At 42.1% G+C, this 22,787-nt stretch overlaps 1 protein-coding gene across 5 annotated transcripts in view; it reads left to right on the forward strand.

Moving 5' to 3' along the window:
* The window catches only part of TSC1 (TSC complex subunit 1), a 60,533-nt gene that overhangs the window by 27,363 nt on the left and 10,383 nt on the right, over window positions 1-22,787 (forward strand). For 2 of the 5 annotated variants that reach the window (XM_054007291.1, XM_054007292.1), the window contains 12 exons: window positions 476-630; window positions 995-1,068; window positions 2,691-2,869; window positions 3,462-3,577; window positions 3,869-3,992; window positions 4,553-4,668; window positions 4,988-5,060; window positions 6,507-6,608; window positions 6,871-6,960; window positions 9,948-10,524; window positions 19,718-19,761; window positions 22,100-22,266. In XM_054007291.1, coding sequence (XP_053863266.1) covers window positions 476-630; window positions 995-1,068; window positions 2,691-2,869; window positions 3,462-3,577; window positions 3,869-3,992; window positions 4,553-4,668; window positions 4,988-5,060; window positions 6,507-6,608; window positions 6,871-6,960; window positions 9,948-10,524; window positions 19,718-19,761; window positions 22,100-22,266 — 1,817 coding nt within the window. The remainder of the gene's footprint in view (window positions 1-475; window positions 631-994; window positions 1,069-2,690; window positions 2,870-3,461; window positions 3,578-3,868; window positions 3,993-4,552; window positions 4,669-4,987; window positions 5,061-6,506; window positions 6,609-6,870; window positions 6,961-9,947; window positions 10,525-19,717; window positions 19,762-22,099; window positions 22,267-22,787) is intronic. The other 3 variants (XM_054007294.1, XM_054007295.1, XM_054007296.1) reach the window with 3 other exon arrangements.

Raw genomic sequence — 22,787 nt, forward strand, 5'->3', positions numbered from 1 at the left:
GGTGTCCTTATTGATTTGCTTAGTGTTCAGCCAGTCATGCAAACTACAACTGTTGAAAAATTAACTCTTCTGCAAAGGAGCCAATCTGAATAGTAAGGATTTGTTTTAAGGATTATTTATGATGTGTATTGCTGTAGCACCTAGGCTCCCTAGTTGAGGACCTTAGGTACTGTACAAACACAGGATAAAAGAGAGGCTGAATGAATACTCCATACCTGATTTTACTGTTTAGTTCAGAGCTGATTGACACTTGTGACGTGCAAGTGCGGCCTCTCCTTTCACACAGCTGATGGTCTTAAGCATTGCTAAGCTTTGGTACTTCCAAACTGTCATTTGTCTTGAATCATTACAGGCATTCTTAAAGCACTATCTCTTAACTTCTGACACTCAATTTTCTTTGAGCTCATCAGCAGAATTTCTCTTCTTTCTCTCCTCCAATTCAATCATGTAAAAAGGCTCCAACTATTTTCCTCAGGTCATGTGGCAGAGATCTATCTCGTCCATCTCCATGCCAGTGTTTATGCTCTCTTTCACCGCCTTTATGGAATGTATCCTTGCAACTTTGTCTCCTTTCTACGCTCTCACTACAGTATGAAGGAAAACTTGGAGACTTTTGAAGAGGTGGTCAAGGTAAAATATAGCTTATGTTCATATCAGTTAAGAAAAATGTGTAGTTTATAGCTGCAAGATTGTAGTTATCTGCCAAACAGCGCTACTGCATTGATATAATTGGATTGAGTTCTGTGCAGTGAAACAGGAGCATGACAGATTACTGGCAGAATGGAACCTTAGTGGAAGCAGGAACAGCTTTCTAAATACAAGCAAGTCTGAACAATTAATCTAGCTGTCACACTTGTGTCACTGTCCTCTAAACTTTTAGCCCTGGCCTATTGGAACTACTTGTTGGTGTTCCATTTTTTGGAGTTTAATATGGTGCAAAGCTTTTCCAGATGCACTAAATACATATTTATCTATTTTGTCCCCACTTTTCCAGCCAATGATGGAACATGTACGAATTCATCCAGAATTAGTGACTGGATCCAAGGACCATGAACTGGACCCACGAAGGTATATAAATTCACTCCTCTATTAGGAAAGGCTGTGAATGAGCAGTCTTTAGATGGTCTTTTTCAGGAGGCTCACAACAGAAATTTGTGCCTGTCAACAGAAAAGTCCTATGCCAGTGATACTCTGCAATCAATACTCTAAGGTACCCCAGATAAAACGTAAGATTTCTGCATCCAAGGTTACAGTTGTGGGTGGGGACATACAAATTGTTGGAATAGGTCATTTTCCAGTGGTTTGTTTGGGGGTTGAACTTCATTTTGTATCTGGTGGGTGGATAATTACAATACCCAAGGAAGATATTTTAGTTATGGTAGAAACCAGTTAGTACTTCTGTGATGTAACAATGCTATCTACAACTAATTTGCTCTTTTTCCTTAACAAAATAAAGAGGAATCTGCAGTCTCACTATGAGCATTTTGATTTGACATTAGTTACTCATGTCTGTTTTACTGGGTCAAGTTTTAAGATTGTGGTTTTTTTCCTTTGACTCATTGAAAGTGCTTGATAGGATTTAAGTATTTAAAATGGCTTCAGTGTATCTGATTTGGTGCCTAGAAAATTTGATTCGGTTAACAGATCAATTCTTTTAACAGGTGTGTTTTTATGTGGCCACAGCTGTACTAGCTTTTTTTAGAAATAGGCCCATTTGCCTGCAGCAGCACCACTTGCTGCTTTTCTCTTGTCTCCACAGGCCCAGCAACTGAAGAGGAGAAATTGACTCTTGTTCCTGCATAATAGTGCTCTTCCCCTGCTTTCAGAGCCACTAGGAAAACACTACTAAATGGGAACCCATTGACTATCACAATGATCAATTTTGCAGGCTTCTCCCAGCTGTGTTTGGGTGGGGGGGCAGCATCTCTAAAGAGTTAGATTGGCACAGAATTGTCAGTTAAAGCCCTTTGGGTTAGTATCTTGCATAAACTGTCTTGCTTGAAATTTTATCTTCTGGCCAAAAGCAAAGCAGCTTCTAAATGGATAGCTTCCTGTTTTTTCTTACTATACTTTTAACATGCAACGAACTTCCATCCTCTGAGGTCTTGGCCTGTTCTAATTTGACTGCTGAGTTTAGTTACTCAGTTATACAGAGAAGAGGTGTACAGAGTGAAAGAAAGAAATTAGAATATTTATGCCCAAAACTTAAAACAAGTAAAACTCCTTAATTGGCATACCAGATAGCAACTTGCAAAATAGTTTCAGATTCTGCACTGCTGGTTTGTCTAAATTTGGACTCCCAACATCTGAGGGTAGCTGATCTGATCTCTCCATGTGTTGAAGCTCAGGACCATTCAAGACTTCGTATGCTGCTCCTCCTTTCCAGAGTGCTCCACAGAAGACCCTGCTGGGTTCAAATAGATCTGTTTCAAAGCTGCTATGTTGCCAAATTGGAGTCACCTTTTTTGAGCCATCTAGTTGCAATTTCTTTGTAAACTGTCTAAAACATTGCAAGGTACTCAATTGTATGGTGCCTCATCGTGTTTCAGCTGGGATTGTGCAAAGCTGGCAGGAACACAAATGAGCCATCCGACAAATCAGTCCCTAATATGTCCAGGAACCTTGATTTATAATCATAATTAGCTTATTTAAGACTAACTTACTCTTTTGGCTCCAAAAACTGTCTACAGGTGGAAAAGACTAGAAACTCATGATGTTGTGATAGAATGTGCCAAAATCTCCCTGGACCCAAAAGAAGCCTCATATGAAGACAGCTATTACTCTGTGTCACAGTCAGTCAGCATATGCTTGCAGCCTCGTCAAATTGACCCCAATGCCAGTCCTTATATTGACACACACAGCAGCTACGGTAAGAGCTAATTGGCACTTTTAATATCCACTGGAAGCAGACCAGCTATGTTACAAAAAATCACAGCTCTTACTAATGTTCCCTTCTTGGAGTCCAGTTCTATAAGGCTACTTTTGCAAAAAGAAAAGTTGTTTTTTCCCCTGTTCTGTACACGCATATGAAGTCCTGATATTACTATTCTCTAGCAATGTCACAAAGCTGTGACTCTTTATTTTTTTCCTTGAATGATGAGCTAATACCATTCTTGTTGCCTTGTCTGTCATTTACTCAGAATTGACAGTAGTGATTAGCTGGTCACGTGTTCAGCACTTTCTGAGAATAAGGCCTCTTTAAGGTTGCACACTCAAATACTGAGACACCCCAAATCATTAGCCAGTTAAAATTGTTGTTATATATTTTGCATGGATGGGAAAAGGATAAATCTGCTCTCCAATAGCCAGATTGTGTATAGGAACAGATGAGTGGATTTGATTTTTTTTTTTTTTTTTTTTAATAAAAACTGTTAAATATCTGCAAGAAGGACCATCAAGACCTAAATCAGATTTGATAAACTAACATGAATGTTCCTTTTTTTTTTTTTTTTAAACTCCAGGAACTTCCACTTCTACCCCTTATTCCACTCCTAGGCTAACACTATCACAAATGCAAGGGCAGCTACCTCAGATTCTGAGCCCACAGTCTACGCGGCTGTCAACTGAGCCACAGCAGGTAACGCATCTAACCATGGCACACCAGCATGTTATTACAAAGATGTTCACTCTTCACTCCTTAAATTGGCTTCTCATTGGATTTGAATATTTTAGAAATAGGTGCATTTGCTTTCAGTTGAGCAATCATTGCAGCTTCCTAGTATAACTTCTGTACCTAGTATAGTAAAGAATTAAATGTAATCCTCATTGATACCTTTTTGTTTTTGACATTGGGCATGGGCCAGATGTTTGTATTTCATATAGGTTTTTATTACATATTCCTAATTGATTTGCTTATATTGTGACACAGGTTACCATCTGGAGCCCCTCTGCAGTTTGTGGTATGACCACTCCACCAACCTCTCCAGGAATTGTCTCCTCTGAGTCCTCACAAACTTCATCACAGCCTTATAGCAAATATTTTAGCACACCTGGTATGTACTGCATTTCAGAGTTAGCATTTTAATGGGTTTTTTAACTTGATCTAGAAGTGATACTTTGTTTAAAAAAAATATCTGTGTAGATACTTAGGTTTGCATACAGGCTCTTTAAAGGTGAATCTAAGTGTATTTGGAACTTCTTTAAACTGCTTTTCCCCTAAAAATTCTCTTGCGTAGTTTGCTGTTCGTAAGTTTTGACGTCTTTAACTATATCATTACTCCACACTTGAATGGAGCATACAATTTTTTGAATGGGCATCTTAAATGGGAACAGCCAATTCGGCATTTGAGTTCTCCAAATCAGCATTTAGACATCCAAGTACTCATTTTACACAGCTGAGTTCTAATATGAACACTGATACAGAGAACTGGGTACCCCGAGTTAAGTACTGAAGTTTGAAAACTGGATGTCCCATATGAAACTGAAAATTGTGAGGTTTGAATGGCAGATCATTTGAAGTGTGTATCACTTGAACTTTATGAATGTGAAATTAACTCAAATTAAGAAGGATATGGAGTTTTAATGGTGATTAAACTTTTCTTTGCCTTTTGAGCAGGTGGAAAAGGAACCCCTCTAGGAACACCAGCCACCTCCCCTCCTCCACCCTGCATTTCAGATGACTTTGTGCATGTTTCACTCCCTTCAGCTGCTGCCACACCTCCCAAGAAGGTAAAGGCAAAATGTAACTGCCAGGCAAAACTGGCTTCAGTCTCTGGGTTAACTTTTCATGAGAACCTGTTTTTCAGTCGTGGTTGTCTGTGTGTAAATCAAAAGTATTTAATTATGAAAAGTATAGTTTGGGCCTTAACACAAACTAACAAATTGCCTGTAATTTCAGGCAATTTATATTTGGGTTAGCCTGTCTCCGAAGTCCTTTATTGATGTACCACTTAAGTCATCTGTCTGGAAAAATTCCCTCTTGCTGAACATGTACTAGAGGCTGCTTTGTGATAGATGTCTGTTGCAAAGAATCCTTATTTTCTTCCAGGAGGACAAACCGGATCCCGGGAGGCCTTCGCTGTCCCGACAGCAAAATGTCATAAACAGCGAGAAAGCATTGGGTAAACTACATCCTCTTCTCCCAGCACTCAATAGTCTTACCCCAAAGCAGTGATCTCATTTGTGGATAAATGTTTCCAGTTACAAAAGACTTCTCCCTTGCCCTTTCTCCATTTTTTCCCCATCCATTCCATAGTGGTTCCAGAATCCCACTCTAATGCTATCATTCAGCTTAACGTCACATGATAAAAACTTTTGATTTGTTTCCTGTTAACTATTCACTTCCAGAAATGCTTTGCATGGACTGCCTTCTTAGCTGCCCCTCAACCCCACCCCAGTGTTCCACAATTTAAATATTTAACGTTTGGAACACAGAATTAAGTGAAGGTTGCAAAAGATTAAAAAGGAGAAACTCAAGCTTTGAGGATGATCTTTGGAAGCTCTCTTATGTTTAGATTCCTCAACTTCAAAATGACTTGCAGTGTTATGCATCTATAAGGCTGCTCATGCGTGTTCCTTCACTGTGTCAGCAGTTCAGGATAGACTCTTTCCCCTCAAATGCTTCTGGAAGCAGAACTTGGTATTTTTTCATACTCCTGCAGTGTTACTATATCACTGCATTTGAGAGAACCCTTTCTAGTTCCACGTGGAGTAGTAAAATCTGTAGAGAATGTTTGAGAAAAAAAGTATCTTCTTGGAAATGGAATTTATACTTGCCATTTCCTCTATTCCCCCACCCACACATCTCTGGAAGGGGTGGGAAAGGACTTTGATGGTACCACATTTAAGGTACTAAAGAACTGCTGTAGAAATGTCTTCAGGGTGGAGAAGATACTGGAATTTAAAACTGGCTTTCCACAATGGAGTTGTCCTGCAACGCTGGTATCTGAACTTTTTGGTATTTGGCTTTTGTGCTAGACTTTCCATTGGATTCCCAACTTGTGACTGGGCTGTGAAGCTAAGGTTTCTATCCCTGCATTGCTTAGTATGTGCGTCTCTATCGTCTGTCTCAGACTTTTGATCTGTTCCTCAGTCACATATGGTTTAGTTTGTACTGCATTCATTCAGTTAAGCTTTTTTTGTAGGTAAGTACTGTTCGTTGGAGCAAGATCAGTGTTTTTAAAGGGAGTTTAGAGCTGGCCTGGAAATCTAGCAGTGCAAACATATTTGAGACTTAAGCTTTGTCCTTCCTTTTCATGGGTAGGAGAACTGCAGACAACATACTTCTCTTCTGTGGAGGAGACTACCTCATCTCACTCTGCAGTAGCACTTCTTGTCATTTCAAAATCACATTGGCTGTCTCTGGAGGGACCAGTGACCTAACACTTCAGGACTCTTTGATTTGCGGGTGGAGCAGAAATGGGGTACGCTCCTGTTTTGGGGAGGATCTAGAGGGATGGAGAATGTTGTTTGAAGACTATTTCAGCAGAAGTGGAAGATATCGTATTGTTAAATCTTATGATAACATATAGCATCTGTACAATTACTTTTTTTTTTTTTTTCTTCAGAAGTGCCTGGCAGTAAAAGTTCTGTAAATTTAAGTGATCTTCCAGAATTTTTAGGTTGCCTGGCCTCTGATGAAGATAGTGTTGAGAAGGACAGAGAAGAAGGTAATGTCTCTTGGTATCCTTATGTAGGTTTTATATGCATTTAGACCTCGAGCTAGTATGGTACTGAGTTTGATTCAGACGTTTTAATTTTATCAAGCCAGACATAAATGAGTTTTACTAATTACTGCAGACAGAAGAAAATGTGTGGATTCAGGAAACCTATCGGGAATACCAGCTTCTTCCTGATAAGTGTTCCAAAAGTGGCATAAATGTATAGTTAATTTCACCTTGCTTCTTATCAACTCTTCCCACATAAATGAAGAGACTTCATGTTGGATGTACAGCAACTCTGCACATATTTTGGATGAGAATGAAATATCCTTAATTCCTGAAAGAAATTGTTGCTGTCAAGGTATACTGAACCACACTGCCCTGCTTAATTGTTGTAACCCTCCCTATTGGCTTTGTCTTCCTGGTCCATTTAAACATTTGTTCTATTTTTGAAATCTACTCCTTTTTATGCAAGAATCCTGTTAGTGATCTTTATCGTTTACATATGTATCAATGTAAAAATCAGATTATTTCAGGAGTAAATTAAATACATAAATAATAGTAAACCCTTCTTTACGTGACTAGTGTTAAGGCTGTATTTCCTCTTTTTAATCTGGGAAGAATTTCTGACTTTGAGACAACCAATAAGTCCCTAGTTGACTCTTTTCTGCATTGGTTTAAAAAAAAAAAAATTACCATTTACAGCCAAGTGGAAAATGTATTTATTTTAATATCAGGGATCAAACTATCTTAATTTTAGGACGTTACCATTTACATTTGGAAAGAATGAATTACTTCTGCGCACCCACCCCTGAAATACATGATGATTACATAGTCCCTTTATAAAATTTTCTGATCAAGATAATTTTGAAATAAAACTTTATAATGTTCCTTAATTAGCATGCCAGGCTAGATGGCACTATTCTAGATTTTCTTCTAGTGACTTTATTTGGGGCCTGAGCCAAAGTCTGTTGAAGTCAATGGAGTGACTCCACTGACTTCAATGGATTTGAGATCAGGCACTTAAAGGAGAGTAAAAAGAGATACTATATTCTAGATATTTTATTCCAAAAATGTATATAGTTTTTAATATCTACAGGTTAACTTGCATTTTTTCCATCCCTGTTCTGTTAGTTTTCTGATATTCTGTAAAACAGCATAATATCTGTATTTTCTAGATCCATAAACAGGGATAGCCATTATTTCCAAAAAAAAAAAAAAAAAAAATTGTTGCCATACCCCTAACTATTCCTTTGAAAAATTATTCCATCCTAAAGTCTGTCCTCCTTATTTCCAGTATTCACAACAGCCTTCTTTCCCCACAAGTAAAAATCCAGATTCTTTATTAGGAAGTAGTTAGCAGAAAAGGAAGAAAAGGACTTCTTTCTGCTAAAATTTCTAAAAACAAACTTATAGGAGGATAAGCAAATACTTGCTTTTTGTATAAAAACAGACCCCTACTTGCTATGCGGAAAATTCACCCTTATGCAGAGGACTATTGCAAGGTTTATGTATCACTTAAAACCCTATTTTGAGTAAGACAGTGGTCAGTTTCATAGTATTGTCTTAACACGCATTGTGTTAATAGGGTGTCTTTCAATATTTTCTTCATATTAGCGCTTTAAGGGACGATGTAGCACTTTATCCATGTTTAGTATAGTCAGTCTCCCTTTTTCTACAGATGTATATGACTTTTTAATTCAGAGGCTTTTTTTCTACGGATAAACTGAACAATATATTTACAAATTTATCGATCTTCTTTGAAACTTTAATTGACAAAGACTCAAATTAAAAAAAAAAAATGCTAGAAACAAAGCAAATTGATTTAAATCACCAGTTTTGATCATGACTTAAATAAGGTTTCCTGCTTGCTGGATATATATAATTCATCTTTATACTTTTTAATTACTTTCCTAATGAAAGGTTGATTCTCATTGGTTGGCAACCATTACAACATGTTGATTTGTAACTAAATATAGTCTTTTTACATGGATTTTGGTGCTTCTTTTTGATAACCAGGAGGATACACTATATCTATATATCTATATTTAAGTAACTATATAGCTTAACTTACCTTTATTTGGTTTCTGAATTTTCACATTTTTTATTGTTAAAAAATGGTGAATGATGCATTTTTTATTTACTGAATTGATTTTTTATTTGTGATTTGTGTAAAGCACTATTTGGATAGAAATTCAAATTCAGTTAAAATGCACAAAAATAACATTTAATTTTTTTTATTCAATAAAACTACCTTAAATGTGCTGCATACATTTAAAAAAACCTTATCAAAACATGCTTTGCATTTAAAACTAACAGTTTTATTAAATGAAGTATTATCTGTGGTTAATGAATTGAACTGATGATTTCTGGTCAGAATGTCTTTCAAGATTTTAGAATTAATAGATCTCGTTTTTTCATACCTAGTTTTTATTCATAGATTGGAAGAGGAAAACAAGCTTTCCTGCTTTATTCAACTAGTTCATTTCAGTGTTAAGAAACTGATTGGAAGCTGAAAAACTGAAATGAAGAAAAGATTCTCTCTGCTCCTGCAAAAGAGGCTACTGCTGTCAAAAACTGGTTTAGCATTTTCACAAACTCTGGTTCCAAGTGTTTATCCAGTGACTTTCACTATTATTCAGGGGTTTGACTTCTACCTAAAACTTAGCAGCAAATATGAACTGCTGAATATTTTTTGTAGTTGATTAAAGTGATTGTAATTTGTAATAAGTTTTTAGGCCTTAAAATAAGTTATCAATTTGAAATTTAATTTTAAGTATTTAAATTTAAAAAAACATCTGATTTAAATAAACCAATTTTTAAATGTATTTAATTGGTGTTTTTATCCACCCGGTATAGAAAGGCAGGTTTATTTTATTTGCTTTATTTCTAGCTTTACCCACAAGCTAGCTTTTCCAATTTAATAAAATCTACTCTTATTTGTATTATCTTAATAGTGGTAAATAATTTACATACTATTGTGCATATTCCCAAATACTTTGTCTGGTCCATTTCAATTTGAAAAATCTTCCCAAAGTTTTAAGAACTCAAATTACACTTTGAAAAATTCATCTCTCTGTCATAAAGCAATGAGTTAATTTGCATCCCTCAGTTTTGAAATTGTACCCTGTTCTAATTTTACATTAAGAAAGTTTACAGGATTTGTATCCCAGGTTACAAAGAGCAAGCCTGAGTGTGTAGCAGGTAAACGGATGTCTAAATGTTCACAGGAGTTGGTTTTGGGGGGGTGTTGTATAGGGGGTAAAAGGTGGATTGTCTTAACACAGCACCAAACTTATTTTTTTTAAAGCTTATTTGCCTACTAACTGCCTTTTCTTTTTTTCTTAGATGCAATATCAAAAGAGATCTCTGAGATCACTACAGCAGATGCTGAGCCCGTGGTGCCTAGAGGAGGATTTGACTCTCCTTTTTACCGCACAAGTGAGAGTTTACCAGCCTCTCAAAGGAAGCCCCATTCAGTAGCCTCCAGTGTTCAAGGGCACAGTCTGAGCTCTGAACCGTTAGCCTCGTCTCTGGACAAATCTGGGCCTGAGGGTGCACGAGACACACCTAAACAAGCATTTACTCCCATTGACAGGCCCTGTGTAGCCTCTGACGAAAGCTCTGCTGGTAACAGGGTAGGCCAATCCTCTATGGAGACCAGTATCCTCACTCCCAGCCCTTGCAAAGTACCAGCACAGAGAAGAATGGGGTTTGGGAGCGGGCAGCCTCCCTCATATGAGCACCTTTTTGAGGTTGCATTACCAAAGACTGCCTACCTCTTTGTTAGCAAGAAGACTGAGGAGCTGCTAAAGAAAGTCAAGGGAAACCAGGATGAAGACTGCACATCTTCCACCTCTCCAATGGAAGTACTGGATAGACTGATACAGCAAGGAGCAGATGCACATACCAAGGAGCTCAACAAGTAAGTGTCTGCAGACCTTGCTCTGCAAACACTTCGTTACCACTTTCCTTGTCAGTCCATATATCAGTAGCAGTGCCTGAAAGGCTGCTTTGCTTGGAAACCAAGAAGCTCTGCAGACATGGCTCTGTAGTCCTTATATTGAAAGTGCATAATTGCTTCATGTTAAGTCATCTCTTCAGGGGTTCCTAGTTGGACATGCATGAGTTCTTGAAAGTGAACTTTCTAGCCAGAATGGTTGATTAACATTTAGCTGCATAAGTAAAATGTCTTTATGAAGGTAGAATTTACCACATCTGAGGTGGAAGTCAAACTCAAACAGTTTAATGGGACTAAATCAGGCGGCCCAGATAATCTATCCTAGAATATTAAAGGAACTGACACATGAAATTACAAGCTCAATAACAAGGATTTTTAATGAATTTGTAAACTCGGGGGTCATACTCTATGACTGGAGAATTGCTAATATAGTTCCTATTTTTAATAAAGGAAAAAAAGTGATCCAGGAAACTACAGGCCTGTTAGTTTGACCTCAATTGTATGCAAGGTCTTGGAACAAATTTTGAAAGAGAAAGTAATTAAGGACATAGAGGTGAACGGCAATTGGGATAAAATACAATATGATTATACAAAAGGTAGATCATGCCAAACTAACCTTATATCCTCCTTTGAGAAGATAACTCAACTTTTAGACAAAGGAAATGCAGTAGATCTAATCTACCTGGATTTCTGTAGGGCATTTGATACAGTTCCACATGGGAAATTATTAGCCAAATTGGAGCAGATGGGGGTTAATATGAGAATTGAAAGGTGGATAAAGAATTGGTTAAAAGGGTGACTACAGCGGGTCATACTGGAAGGTGAACTGTTAGGATTGGTCTTGGAATCAATTTTATTAAACATTTTTATTGCTGTCTTTGGTACAAAAAGTGAGTGTGCGCTAATAAAATTTGTGGATGATACAAAGTTGGGAGGTATTGCCAATACTGAGGAGGACCCAAAATATCGTACAAGAAGATCTGGATAATTTTGTAAACTGGAGTAATAGAAATTGGATGAAATTTAATAGAGCAAAATGCAAAGTAATGCATTTAGGGACCAACAACAAGAATTTTTGCTATAAGCTGGGGACTTATCAGTTCAAAGTGACAGAGGAAGAGAGAGACCTGGGTGTATTGATCACAGGATGACTATGAGCTGTCAGTGTGATACAGTTTTAAAAAAGGCTAATGCAGTCCTAGGATGCATAGGGCGAGGTATTTCCGGTGGAGACAGGGAAGTGTTAGTACCATTATACCAGGCACTGGTCAGATCTCATCTGGAATACTGTGTGCAATTCTAGTGTCCCATGTTTAAGAAAGATGAATTCAAATTGGAACAGGTGCAGAGAGAGGTTACTAGGATGATCTGAGGAATGGAAAACCTACCTTATAAAAGGAGACTCAAAGAGCTTGGCTTGTTTAGCCTAACCAAAAGAAGGCTGAGGGGAGATATGATTGCTCTCTCTAAATACATCAGAATAATAAATATCAGGAAAGGAGAGGAGTTATTTAAGTTAAGCACCAATGTGGACACAAGAACAAATGGCTATAACCTGGCCATCAACAAGTTTCGGCTCAAAATTAGGCAAAGGTTTCTAATCATCAGAGGAGTCAAGTTCTGGAATGCTGCTGGGCAAAAAACCTACCTGGCTTCAAGACTGAGCTTGATAAAGTTTATGAAGGGGATGATATGAGGAGATTGCCTACAATGGCATGTGGCCCATTGGCTACTGACAGTAGCCAAAAAAAAGAAGCCCAACTGGTGGAGATGGGACACTAGATGCGGAGAGCTCTGAGTTACTACAGAGAATTCTTTCCCAGATATCTGCCTGGCGGGTCTTGCCCACATGCTCAGGGTCTAACTGATCGCCATATATGGGGTTGGGAGGTATTTCTCCCTGGGTCAGATTGGCAGAGACCCTGGGGGTTTTCTCCTTCCCCTGCAGCATGAGGCATAAGGCACTTGCAGGTTTTAAACTCTTTTAAATGGTAAATTCTCTGTAACGTAAAACCATGATTTGAGGACTTCAGTAACTCAGCCAGAGGTTCTGGGTCTATTTCAGGAGGTCAGACTAGATGATCACAATGGTGGTTCTTCGAGAGATGTCCCTGTGGGTGCTCCACTACAGGTGTTGGTGCGTCCCTGCGCCTTCGCCCGGAGATTTTTGCAGCAGTACTCATAGCGGCCACGCATGCTCAGAATCTGCCCCCCCGCTGTGACTCTAGGGTAATAGAACGCATGCGTGGCCGGTCTCCTCAGTTCCTTCTCAACCGTCCCCGGCCTGAGACGGAGCTCAGCAGACTCATTAGAGAATCCTTCACTATTGCCTTAATTATCCTTTAGAAACCAGTTTTTTCTGTCAGTTTTCTCTGTTAAAATAGTTACTTACCCAGTTTATCTTAAAAAAAAAAAAAAAAAAAAAAAAAAAAAAATTCCTGTCAGCCGCGGCTATGCCGGGCTCTACCGGTTTCAAGCGCTGTGCTATTTGTAAGGAAGCTATCCCGTCATCGGACGGGCACTCAAAGTGTATAAAATGTTTGGGGGAAGCTCACATTCCCCAAAAATGTGCCCACTGCTGTAAACTCAGCTCCAGGGCACGGAAAGACAGGGAGCTTAAACTCAAACTGCTCCTGCTTCAAAAATCTATCGGGTCAGTTTCAGACCCAGGCATTGAAGCCGGCTCCGCTACCCGACACAGCCCCCCCCCCAAAAAAAGCTCAAGAAGTCTACGAAAAAGGGGCACCTTTCCTCACCGAGCAAGACTATGAGGCATAAAGTTTCTCCAGGCAGATCAACGATCTCTCTGCCTGTGATTCCTCGCCTCAGCAATTTTCACGAGCCAGGCTCCTCCGGAACAGCGCAAAAGCCGCCTGAGGCTTCAGCGCCGCCAAGAAGCTCCGGTGCCGAGGCATCAGGCTTCCAGTTGCCTGCCTCAGGGACGGCACCGTTCGGCACCGCGAATGAGACGGTGCCGACATTCTACAGCACGCCTCACCCGAGGCAGCCCGACATTTCTCGCCCGGCACCGACCGCGGCACCGACGCCTGCGGAGCATTCTGACACACAGATCACAGCCAGAAGCCCCGATCGCAGGAATGCTCTTGTGCAGCAGCCTCTGTCGGCTCAGCTTTCATCTCCCGCAGGAGCTGCTTTCACTCATTTTACCCAGACAGCTGATCTGCTAGTATCACCTACCTTGCAGTCTCCGCTCATGAATGCATATTCTGTTTCGATGCGTGAGTCAGGATCTGAGCAGTTTTCCTCCAGTGAGGAGGAAGCAGATCCACAGGGAGTTTTTTCCCCATATCATGACTCCCAGCCCCGGACCCAGAGCAATAAGGGCTATGGAAATACTACCTCATCCCACTCTCAGGACCCTGCCCCTTGGGGGATGAACCCCTGGATGGCACCACCTATGCCCTACCCGCCACCATGGCAATACTGGACACCATGGACATCATACCCTCGGGAACACATGCCCCGTGGCCATTCGACCAGGCGCAACACTGATCCAGTGCCGTCTCCTAATGTATATGCTAGTGACACGAGACGCCTGGCAACACAGCCACGTTCCCAGGATAAACCTAGCCCTTCTCCTGGTCCAACAGATCCGGAGTTAGCACCGGAGGAAGCATTACTTCCCCTTCCTCCCACTCCCTCTGATGAATATAAAATTCCAGGACCTCTTTAAGAGAGTTGCTAGTGACCTGAACATTAACTTGGAAGTGGTTCCCGAACAACAGCATGAGCTAACGAACATCCTACAGCCCCCTTCTTCCTCCAGAGTGGCACTTCCAATTAACGCAGCCCTTTTAGAACCCGCTAAGTCCATCTGGCAGACTCCAGCGACAAGCCTACCTACCTGCAAGCAAGCGGACAAGAAGTATTTTATTTCTCCAAAGGACTCTGAATTCCTTTTTACCCACCCAGCACCAAACTCATTGGTAGTGGACGCTGCGAACCAGAGGGCCAGACAACAGTATTCTCGTTCTGCCCCACCTAACAAGGATAGCAAACGACTGGACCTGTTTGGTCGCAAGGTCTATGCATCCTCCACCCTCCAATTTCGCATAGCTAATTATACTGCAGTCCTGGCAAAATACGACCATAAAAACTATAATAAGTTAATGGACTTTATTGATGACATTCCAGAACAAAGAAAACAGTTCAGAGCTATAGTTTCTGAGGGCCAAGCCATTTCACGCACCGCTCTCCAAGCAGCCCTCGATGTAGCCAACACAGCGGCAAGATCTACCGCTACAGCGATAGTCATGCGACGGGGCTCATGGCTCTCCTCTTCCTTTTTTCCTCGCAAAGTTCAGAACACAATTGAAGATCTTCCCTTCGACGGTGACAAACTCTTTGCTGCTAACACGAATGAAGTGCTTCATTCAATGAAAGACTCCAGAACAACCCTCCGGTCTTTAGGTCTCCAGACACCTACGGCAAGAAGACGACAATATCGATACCAACCATACCACCGGCCACGTTATCCCGCATTTACACAACCTTCCCATAGACCGCAGGAACAGCAACAGCCGCAACGTCCACGACCAAGATTCCAGCAACGTCGCCCAAACTCTACAGGGGCGCCTCAACCCCCACCAGCTAATAGGCAGATTTGAAAACTTGGTCGAGGGTTTAGAAAGCAATGCCCTCACTTCAGCCGGCACACCAATCTTTGGACACCGCCTACGACCTTTTTTCCAACAATGGAGGAAGATTACCTCCGACAAGTGGGTCTTAGAGGTAGTTACAATTGGATACGTCATCCCCTTCCTCTCCTTACCTCCCACCCACCCACCCTCCCCGTCCCTCTTCAGGGACCCTTCTCACGAGCAGCTACTCCTCCAAGAGGTGCAACATCTCCTTCATCTGGGAGCAGTAGAAATCGTGCCAGAGCGACACAGAGGGAAGGGTTTTTACTCCCATTATTTCTTAACGGAGAAGAAAAATGGGGGATGGCGACCAATCCTCGATCTCAGGCGGCTCAACAGATTCATCAAAAAGCAAAAGTTCAAGATGGTGACCCTCAATACCATAATCCCAGCGCTGGAGCAGGGCGACTGGTTTTCTGCCCTCGACCTACAAGATGCCTATTTCCACGTCACTATACATCCGGCCCACAGACGTTTCCTCCGATTTACCCTTGGTTCCACACATTTCCAATACAGGGTACTCCCCTTCGGACTATCTACAGCCCCCCGTGCTTTTTCCAAACTTCTAGCCGTAGTCACTGCTCACCTCAGGAGACAAGGGGTAATAATATTTCCGTACCTCGACGATTGCCTCCTCAAAGCTTCAACATTCGACGAGGCGCTCCGGTTCACACGACTCACAGTCGAGTGCTTTCTTTCTCTCGGCCTACAAATAAACAGAGACAAATCCACATTACGCCCCACCCAGCACCTTCAGTTCATAGGCGCAGACCTCGACTCTCGGACCGGGCTAGCATCGCTCCCACCCGATCGCTACAATTCCATAAAACAACTGACCACAACTATTCGCAACAGCCCTCAGGTAACTGCCTGAGACTGCCTGCAACTACTAGGTCACATGGCCTCGTGCACTTTTGTCGTCCAGAATGCACGCCTACACATGAGGTGCTTCCAAGCGTGGCTGGCAACGGTTTACAAACCGAATATGCATTCTTTAAACAAGACTCTCTCCCTGCCTACTCCAGTCAAAGACTCGCTACGTTGGTGGACCGTCCACTCCAACCTTTGTTCTGGAGTCCCGTTTCTTCGACAGGCTCCATCACGCATTCTGACCACCGATGCATCTATGACAGGGTGGGGTGCACATATGTCTCATCACACAGTACAGGGACTATGGTCACCAACCGAGACCTCCCTGCACATAAATGTACTAGAACTTCGAGCCATTCGCAACGCGTGCCGTCACTTCCTGCCACTAATCAAACATCATCACGTACGCATAATGACGGACAACATTGCTTGCATGTTTTACGTAAACAGGCAGGGCGGAGCTCGTTCCCATTCGCTGTGCACAGAGGCTATGAAGCTCTGGAATTGGTGCATTGTGAACAACATCCGGGTATCAGCTGCTTATCTTCCCGGAATCATGAACACCACAGCGGACGAACTGAGCAGACGCTTCCCATGGGACCACGAGTGGGAGATAGACGAGAAAACCATTCACAATGTATTCAGCATCTGGGGTTACCCAACAATAGACCTCTTTGCAACTGCAAAGAACAAGAAATGTCTCAATTTCTGCTCCAGAGCAGGACTGGGCAAACATTCCCTGGGGGACGCATTCATGATCTCATGGCACCGAAACCTATTCTATGTGTTTCCCCCGATACCAGTTCTCAACAGGGTTCTGATAAAAATACGAACGGATCGAGCCAAGGTGATCCTCATTGCCCCATCGTGGCCCAGACAACCATGGTTTCCCTTCCTCACCAGAATGTCAATCCAACCACCAATCTCCCTGCCGCTTATTCCGAACCTTCTATCTCAGCAGCACGGTCGTTTTCTCCACCCCAACCTGTCCATGCTTCACCTCAAGGCCTGGTTCCTACGTGGTTCTCCCAACGCGAATTAGATTGCTCCGAACAAGTTCAGGAGGTGCTCCTACATAGCAGAACGCAAGCTACTCGCAAGACCTATCTTCAAAAGTGGAAACGATTCACACATTGGTGTTCTGCCAAACATCTTTCTCCTACCTCGGTACCTCTTCCGTTTATATTGGACTATCTCTTGGGCCTTAAGCGATCCGGCCTTTCTTTCAGCTCCATCAGGGTCCATTTAGCTGCTATTACGACTTTTCACGACAAAATTGATGATACGTCTGTCTTTGCTCACGCTACTACGAAGCGTTTCCTCAAGGGCCTACAAACCTTATATCCAGACATTAAACAACCGACCACCCCCTGGGACCTTCATCTGGTACTGTCTGCCCTAACTCAGCAACCCTTCGAACCCCTAGCCACGTGCTCCCTTTTACACCTCTCCATGAAAACAGCGTTTCTAGTGGCAATTACTTCTGCCAGACGGGCAGGAGAAATAGCAGCTCTCATGGCTCATCCACCATATACGATATTTTTTAAAGACAAGGTTACCCTCAGATTGCATCCCAAATTTCTTCCAAAGGTTCACTCATCATTCCATATTAATGAACCCATACACCTCCCGACTTTTTTCCCGAAACCACATGCAAACTCCTTTGAAGCCTCAATGCATACACTAGATGTTCGCAGAGCCTTGTCATTCTATTTGGATAGAACCAAACCCTTTAGAACCTCCTCTAGACTTTTTGTCTCTGTTGCAGAGCGCTCCAAGGGCATGCCTATTTCTACCCAGAGACTCTCGAACTGGATCTCCCAGTGTATCCGACTGTGCTATCAGATGAAAGGGGTTGCACCTCCAGATGGCATTAGAACACACTCCACTAGATCTCTGGCTGCCTCCATCGCGTTCTTACGCAAAGTCCCCTTGGCTGACATTTGTAAAGCAGCCACCTGGTCATCTGACCATACTTTTGTTAAACACTATGCCCTTATTCAAGGCCCTTTATCTGACATACGCTTGGGCAGGGCGGTACTCTCGACGGCGTTCCTACCAGATCCGAAGTCCCTACCTCCTTAAGATACACTGCTTTTAAGTCACCTGTAGTGGAGCACCCACAGGGACATCTCTCGAAGAAGAAGAGGAGGTTACTCACCCTGTGCAGTAACTGACGTTCTTCGAGATGAGTGTCCCTGTGGGTGCTCCACTACCCACCCTCCTCCCCTCTACTTCGGAGTTGGGGGGCCTCCGTGGTAGAGAAGGAACTGAGGAGACCGGCCACGCATGCATTCTATTACCCTAGAGTCACAGCGGGGGGGCAGATTCTGAGCATGCGTGGCCGCTATGAGTACTGCTGCAAAAATCTCCGGGCGAAGGCGCAGGGACGCACCAACACCTGTAGTGGAGCACCCACAGGGACACTCATCTCGAAGAAAGTCAGTTACTGCACAGGGTGAGTAACCTCCTCTTCCTTCTGACTTTTAAAGTCCTGAGTCTGTGAGTAACCTAAGGACTTTTGCTGCCTTTGCTGATGGAGCTCAGCTCTGTTGTTAAACCTGATGGTGAGGAAGTGGGGGCCATTGGCTGCCTGTCTCTAATGTGGCTTGGATACTTGTCTGAGACACAGTTAGGTCGAGATAAGTCAGCTTACGTCGACCTAATTATATCCGTGTACACACTACAGCCTTGTCCCGCCGATATAAAAGTGCCCGTCGACACCGACATAACTCACCCTACGCCTCTCGTGGAGGTATTTTGTCCGTGTAGTTAGGGCAACACAGTGTCTGTGTAGACACTGTTATTGGCTGTCTTGTCAATTTCAGGGCTCCATGTTGGAGCCCTGAAATTGACAAGGAAGCCAGGCTGCCCATGCCTGGCTCCCGACTTAGGGAGCTGAGAAGCCCGAGCAGCTGCCCCCATTCGCAGCGGAGAGTCAAGAATCCTAGAGGGTGGCTGGTCCCCCTGCTCCTGGTGGGGAGCTGCATGGAGCTGAGAGCTTTGGCTCTCAGCCCCCGCGCCTGTCTCCCACACACTACCTTCAATCAGTGGAAGCACTCCAGAGGAGGATGTGCACCACTGACAGAAGGAGGGTAGTGTGGACATGTGTCAATTTAAAGTCTGTAGTGTAGATGTGCCCTTAGATAAAGTTGTTCATGAGGGCAGAGTTAGGTGTCCAGTAACGGGGCGAAGTCTAGTGGCCAGGAGAAGCATAGCAATTCCTTCCCCCAGTATGAAAGTCAGGAACTGGAAAAACTTGTTTGGGCCAAGGTGTAAGAAGGGAGAGTCGTATATGGATACATCCATGTCTGTTTTTATTTCCTATTATGCACTCCCTTCATCTCCTTATCCTACTTCCTGTTTCTCCCCTTTCTCAAGCTGCTTTTTACACTTGGGACAGTTTCTCCCTTTCTGTCTACCAAGCACCCTTGCTGTCTTTCAAATTCCTCCTTAAAGCCCACTTTTTGTAGTGATCTTTACACCCTCTCACCTGAATTATTCTCTAGTATGATGTTTCATTTGTTAGATTACAAAGCCTTAGGGACAGGGACTGTATTTCAGTCTGTCTTGTAAAGTGTTCACTTACAATGTGTAAACTGTTAATACTGTGTTTTTATTTCTAGATTGCCTCTGCCAAGCAAATCTGCTGACTGGACTCACTTTGGAGGTAAACAAGTTTTTCTTGGTTTAGGACCATAAATGTAGTCCACAATCAGTAAAAAATGCATTTCTTTGTATCTTCTTCTACTTGGTTTACTTAAATGATGAACTGCATATTTGGCTTCTTTCTTTTCACACGCTGAAGTTGGATGGTGACCGTCATTAAGATGTAGTTTATCTGTTCAGGAGATGATGCACCTTTCTGTTTCAACATTACAAGTTTCTTTTTCTTTGGAAAGTGATAATTACCTTTCCTACAGAACCAAGAATATTACTATGTGCTTTTCCCCCCACTAAATTGCAGTGGTACTCATGCCCATTATCAAATCTACAGTTGCATGTACTGGCCTTCTTCAAAGGGACACTGATTCTCTTCTATGGTTTTGTTTTTATGGCCACCTATGTAGAAACGAATATTCCTGAGGTGAATGACCCTTCAGTTTTAAAGCTGAATTCCACCTGGTTTAAAGAACTATTTAAATATTCCCCCCTCTCCACCCCCAACTGATCATAACTCAGAGAGCCTAAAACTGAAATCTTTCCTCACCATTTAACATCTATCTCACAGTTTTGTCATCTTAGGCTTCCTTTTAACTTCCGTGTTGGTGATCTTTACGCCTCTGTGGAGATTTAAAAAAATTAGCCAGTTTAAAAATCCATATAACTAGGAGGCAGAGGGGTTTTAGGACAGAAGTCATTTTTGGACACATTGGTCTGGTTCCCTTAATTCAAATATGTCCCTTCTCTTTCTTCACCTGAAGCATCTGGAAGCTCCACTTAAGTCATAACTGACTTAAGCACAGTTTTGTCAATCAAAAACCTACCCTGTACACTGTTAGAAAACTTTTAAATGTTGTCTGTGCTTAGGAATGCTTTTAGATAAATCTGTCTTACTAAGGTAGGATGGTGAAATAACAAAGGAGTGTGAAATTGGTCTGTCTAAAATCTTTCCAATGGCGCTTTGGAAGACATCCTCTCCTGAATATTTAAAATTGACATTTTTAAATGGCTTGAGGCTAATCCCAAACTTATCACTTTTAGCTGATGCAGTAAAAGCCATGTCCTACAATTTCTCATTACTCTTTCCCAAAAATAATCATGTAAGCCACAAGACAGCACTCATGAGCAGGTTGCTCGTGACAAAAACATGTAATGTAGGAGAAAATGTTGGCAGGGAAACAGACTTCAGTTTCAGGCTTCAAATGGGTTGTTGTATTTTTTTTTTATAATTATGAAGGCTGTGTAGGTTGGAGGAATGAGCCACAGGCTTAGAAATTGGAAGGTCCTAAATTCTAATTTTAATGCTGGTTCTGTCACTGATTTTCTGTAACTTTGTGGAAACTAGTTCTTTCAAATTCTGTGGGTAAAACTTTCAAAAGTGTCTTAGGTAGCACTGGAAGTCAGTGGCACTTAGGTAGCTTAGGCTAGGTCTACACTGCAAAGAAAAAAACGTGGAGCCCAGTCTCAGAACCCAGGTCAGTTGGCTTGGGTTGCAGGGTTAAAAATAGCAGTATAGACATTTCCCCCTCAGGCTAGAGCCTGGGCTCTGAAATCTGGCAAGGGGGGAGGGTCTTAGAGCCTAGGCTCCAGCCTGAGTGGGTCTACACTGCAATTTTTAGTCCGGCAGCCTGAGTCCTGCAAGCCCGAGTCAGTTGACCCAGGCTCTGAGACCTGGTGCCATGAGTGGTTTTTTTTTTTTTACTTTGTAGTGTAGACATAATCTCGGTCACATTTTCTAAAGTATCTAAGGGTATGTCTACACTACACGCTGGATCGGCGGGCAGAGATCGATCCAGCGGGGGTCGATTTATCACGTCTAGTCTAGACATGATAAATGGACCCCCGAGCGCTCTCCCGTCAACTCCTGTACTCCTCCACCGCGAGAGGTGCAGGCAGAATCGATGGGGGAGCGGCAGCAGTCGACTCACCGCGATGAAGACACCACGGTAAGTCGATCTAAGTATGATCTTATTCACATAACTGAAGTTGCGTAACAATCCCCTTCTCCCCCCTCCCCCCCCCCCCCCCCCATAGACCAGGGCTAAGCCATCTAAGCATTCTAGAAAACTTTACCCCCATCTGTAAAATGTAAATACTAAATTGGTACCTATGAACTGTGGGTATGATGAGGATTCAAGACTGTATAAAGCTTTGAACATGTAAAGTTTTGTGCTAACTATTGATACCTTCTATTTAAATTCCTAATTTTTTCCATTCAGTTTTGCAGTTAAAAAATAACCCTGGAAAAGTAGAGGGGGCCAGAATGAGGATGTAAATGTGAATGTATGTAATAGAATCAAATATATTTAGCAGTAACCTTTGCTCTGTCATTTAACTCTGTCTAGGTTCTCCCCCTTCAGATGAGATTCACACCCTGCGTAACCAGCTGCTTTTGCTACACAACCAGTTATTGTATGAGCGCTTCAAAAGGCAACAACATGCCCTTCGGAACCGGCGACTCCTGCGGAAAGTGATCAAAGCAACAGCACTGGAGGAACATAATGCTGCCATGGTGAGCAAGGATTTAAGAGCTGTGCATGCCAAGAAGTGCTACCAATATATCACTGTCAAGTCTATGAATACCCCCAGACAACATCTACTATAGTATCATAGAACTTTAAAATCTTTTAAAGTATTTATTATTGAAGTTTTTTTGTTGTTGTTTTTAAAATAACCTTCGAACACTCCAATTTTTGTGGAATGGATTGTGGATAATTTTGATGCATTGTGATTAGTTGAAACTGGAAATTTACTGTAAAGGGCATTGAACTGAACACATACATGAAGAAGCCAACTGGCTTAAATAACTGCCAAACTTAGCTTAGAAAGATGTTGTGATTTAACAGTTAATGTTGTGCTTGCTTAACATTTGGGCAGTCTTAACATTAGGCTAGTAACCTTGTTAAGTTTCCTGAAGAGGTACATGCTTTCCATTTGAGGAGGAGGAATGCTGGCGGAAAGCTAAGTATTTCAAGTGTGTTCTCTCTTTCAGAGTCTCTGAATTGGCCCTGATTAGTGATGAAAACTTAGTGG

Source organism: Malaclemys terrapin, chromosome 17 (assembly GCF_027887155.1).
Source record: "Malaclemys terrapin pileata isolate rMalTer1 chromosome 17, rMalTer1.hap1, whole genome shotgun sequence".
In the NCBI taxonomy this organism is placed as follows: domain Eukaryota; kingdom Metazoa; phylum Chordata; order Testudines; family Emydidae; genus Malaclemys; species Malaclemys terrapin.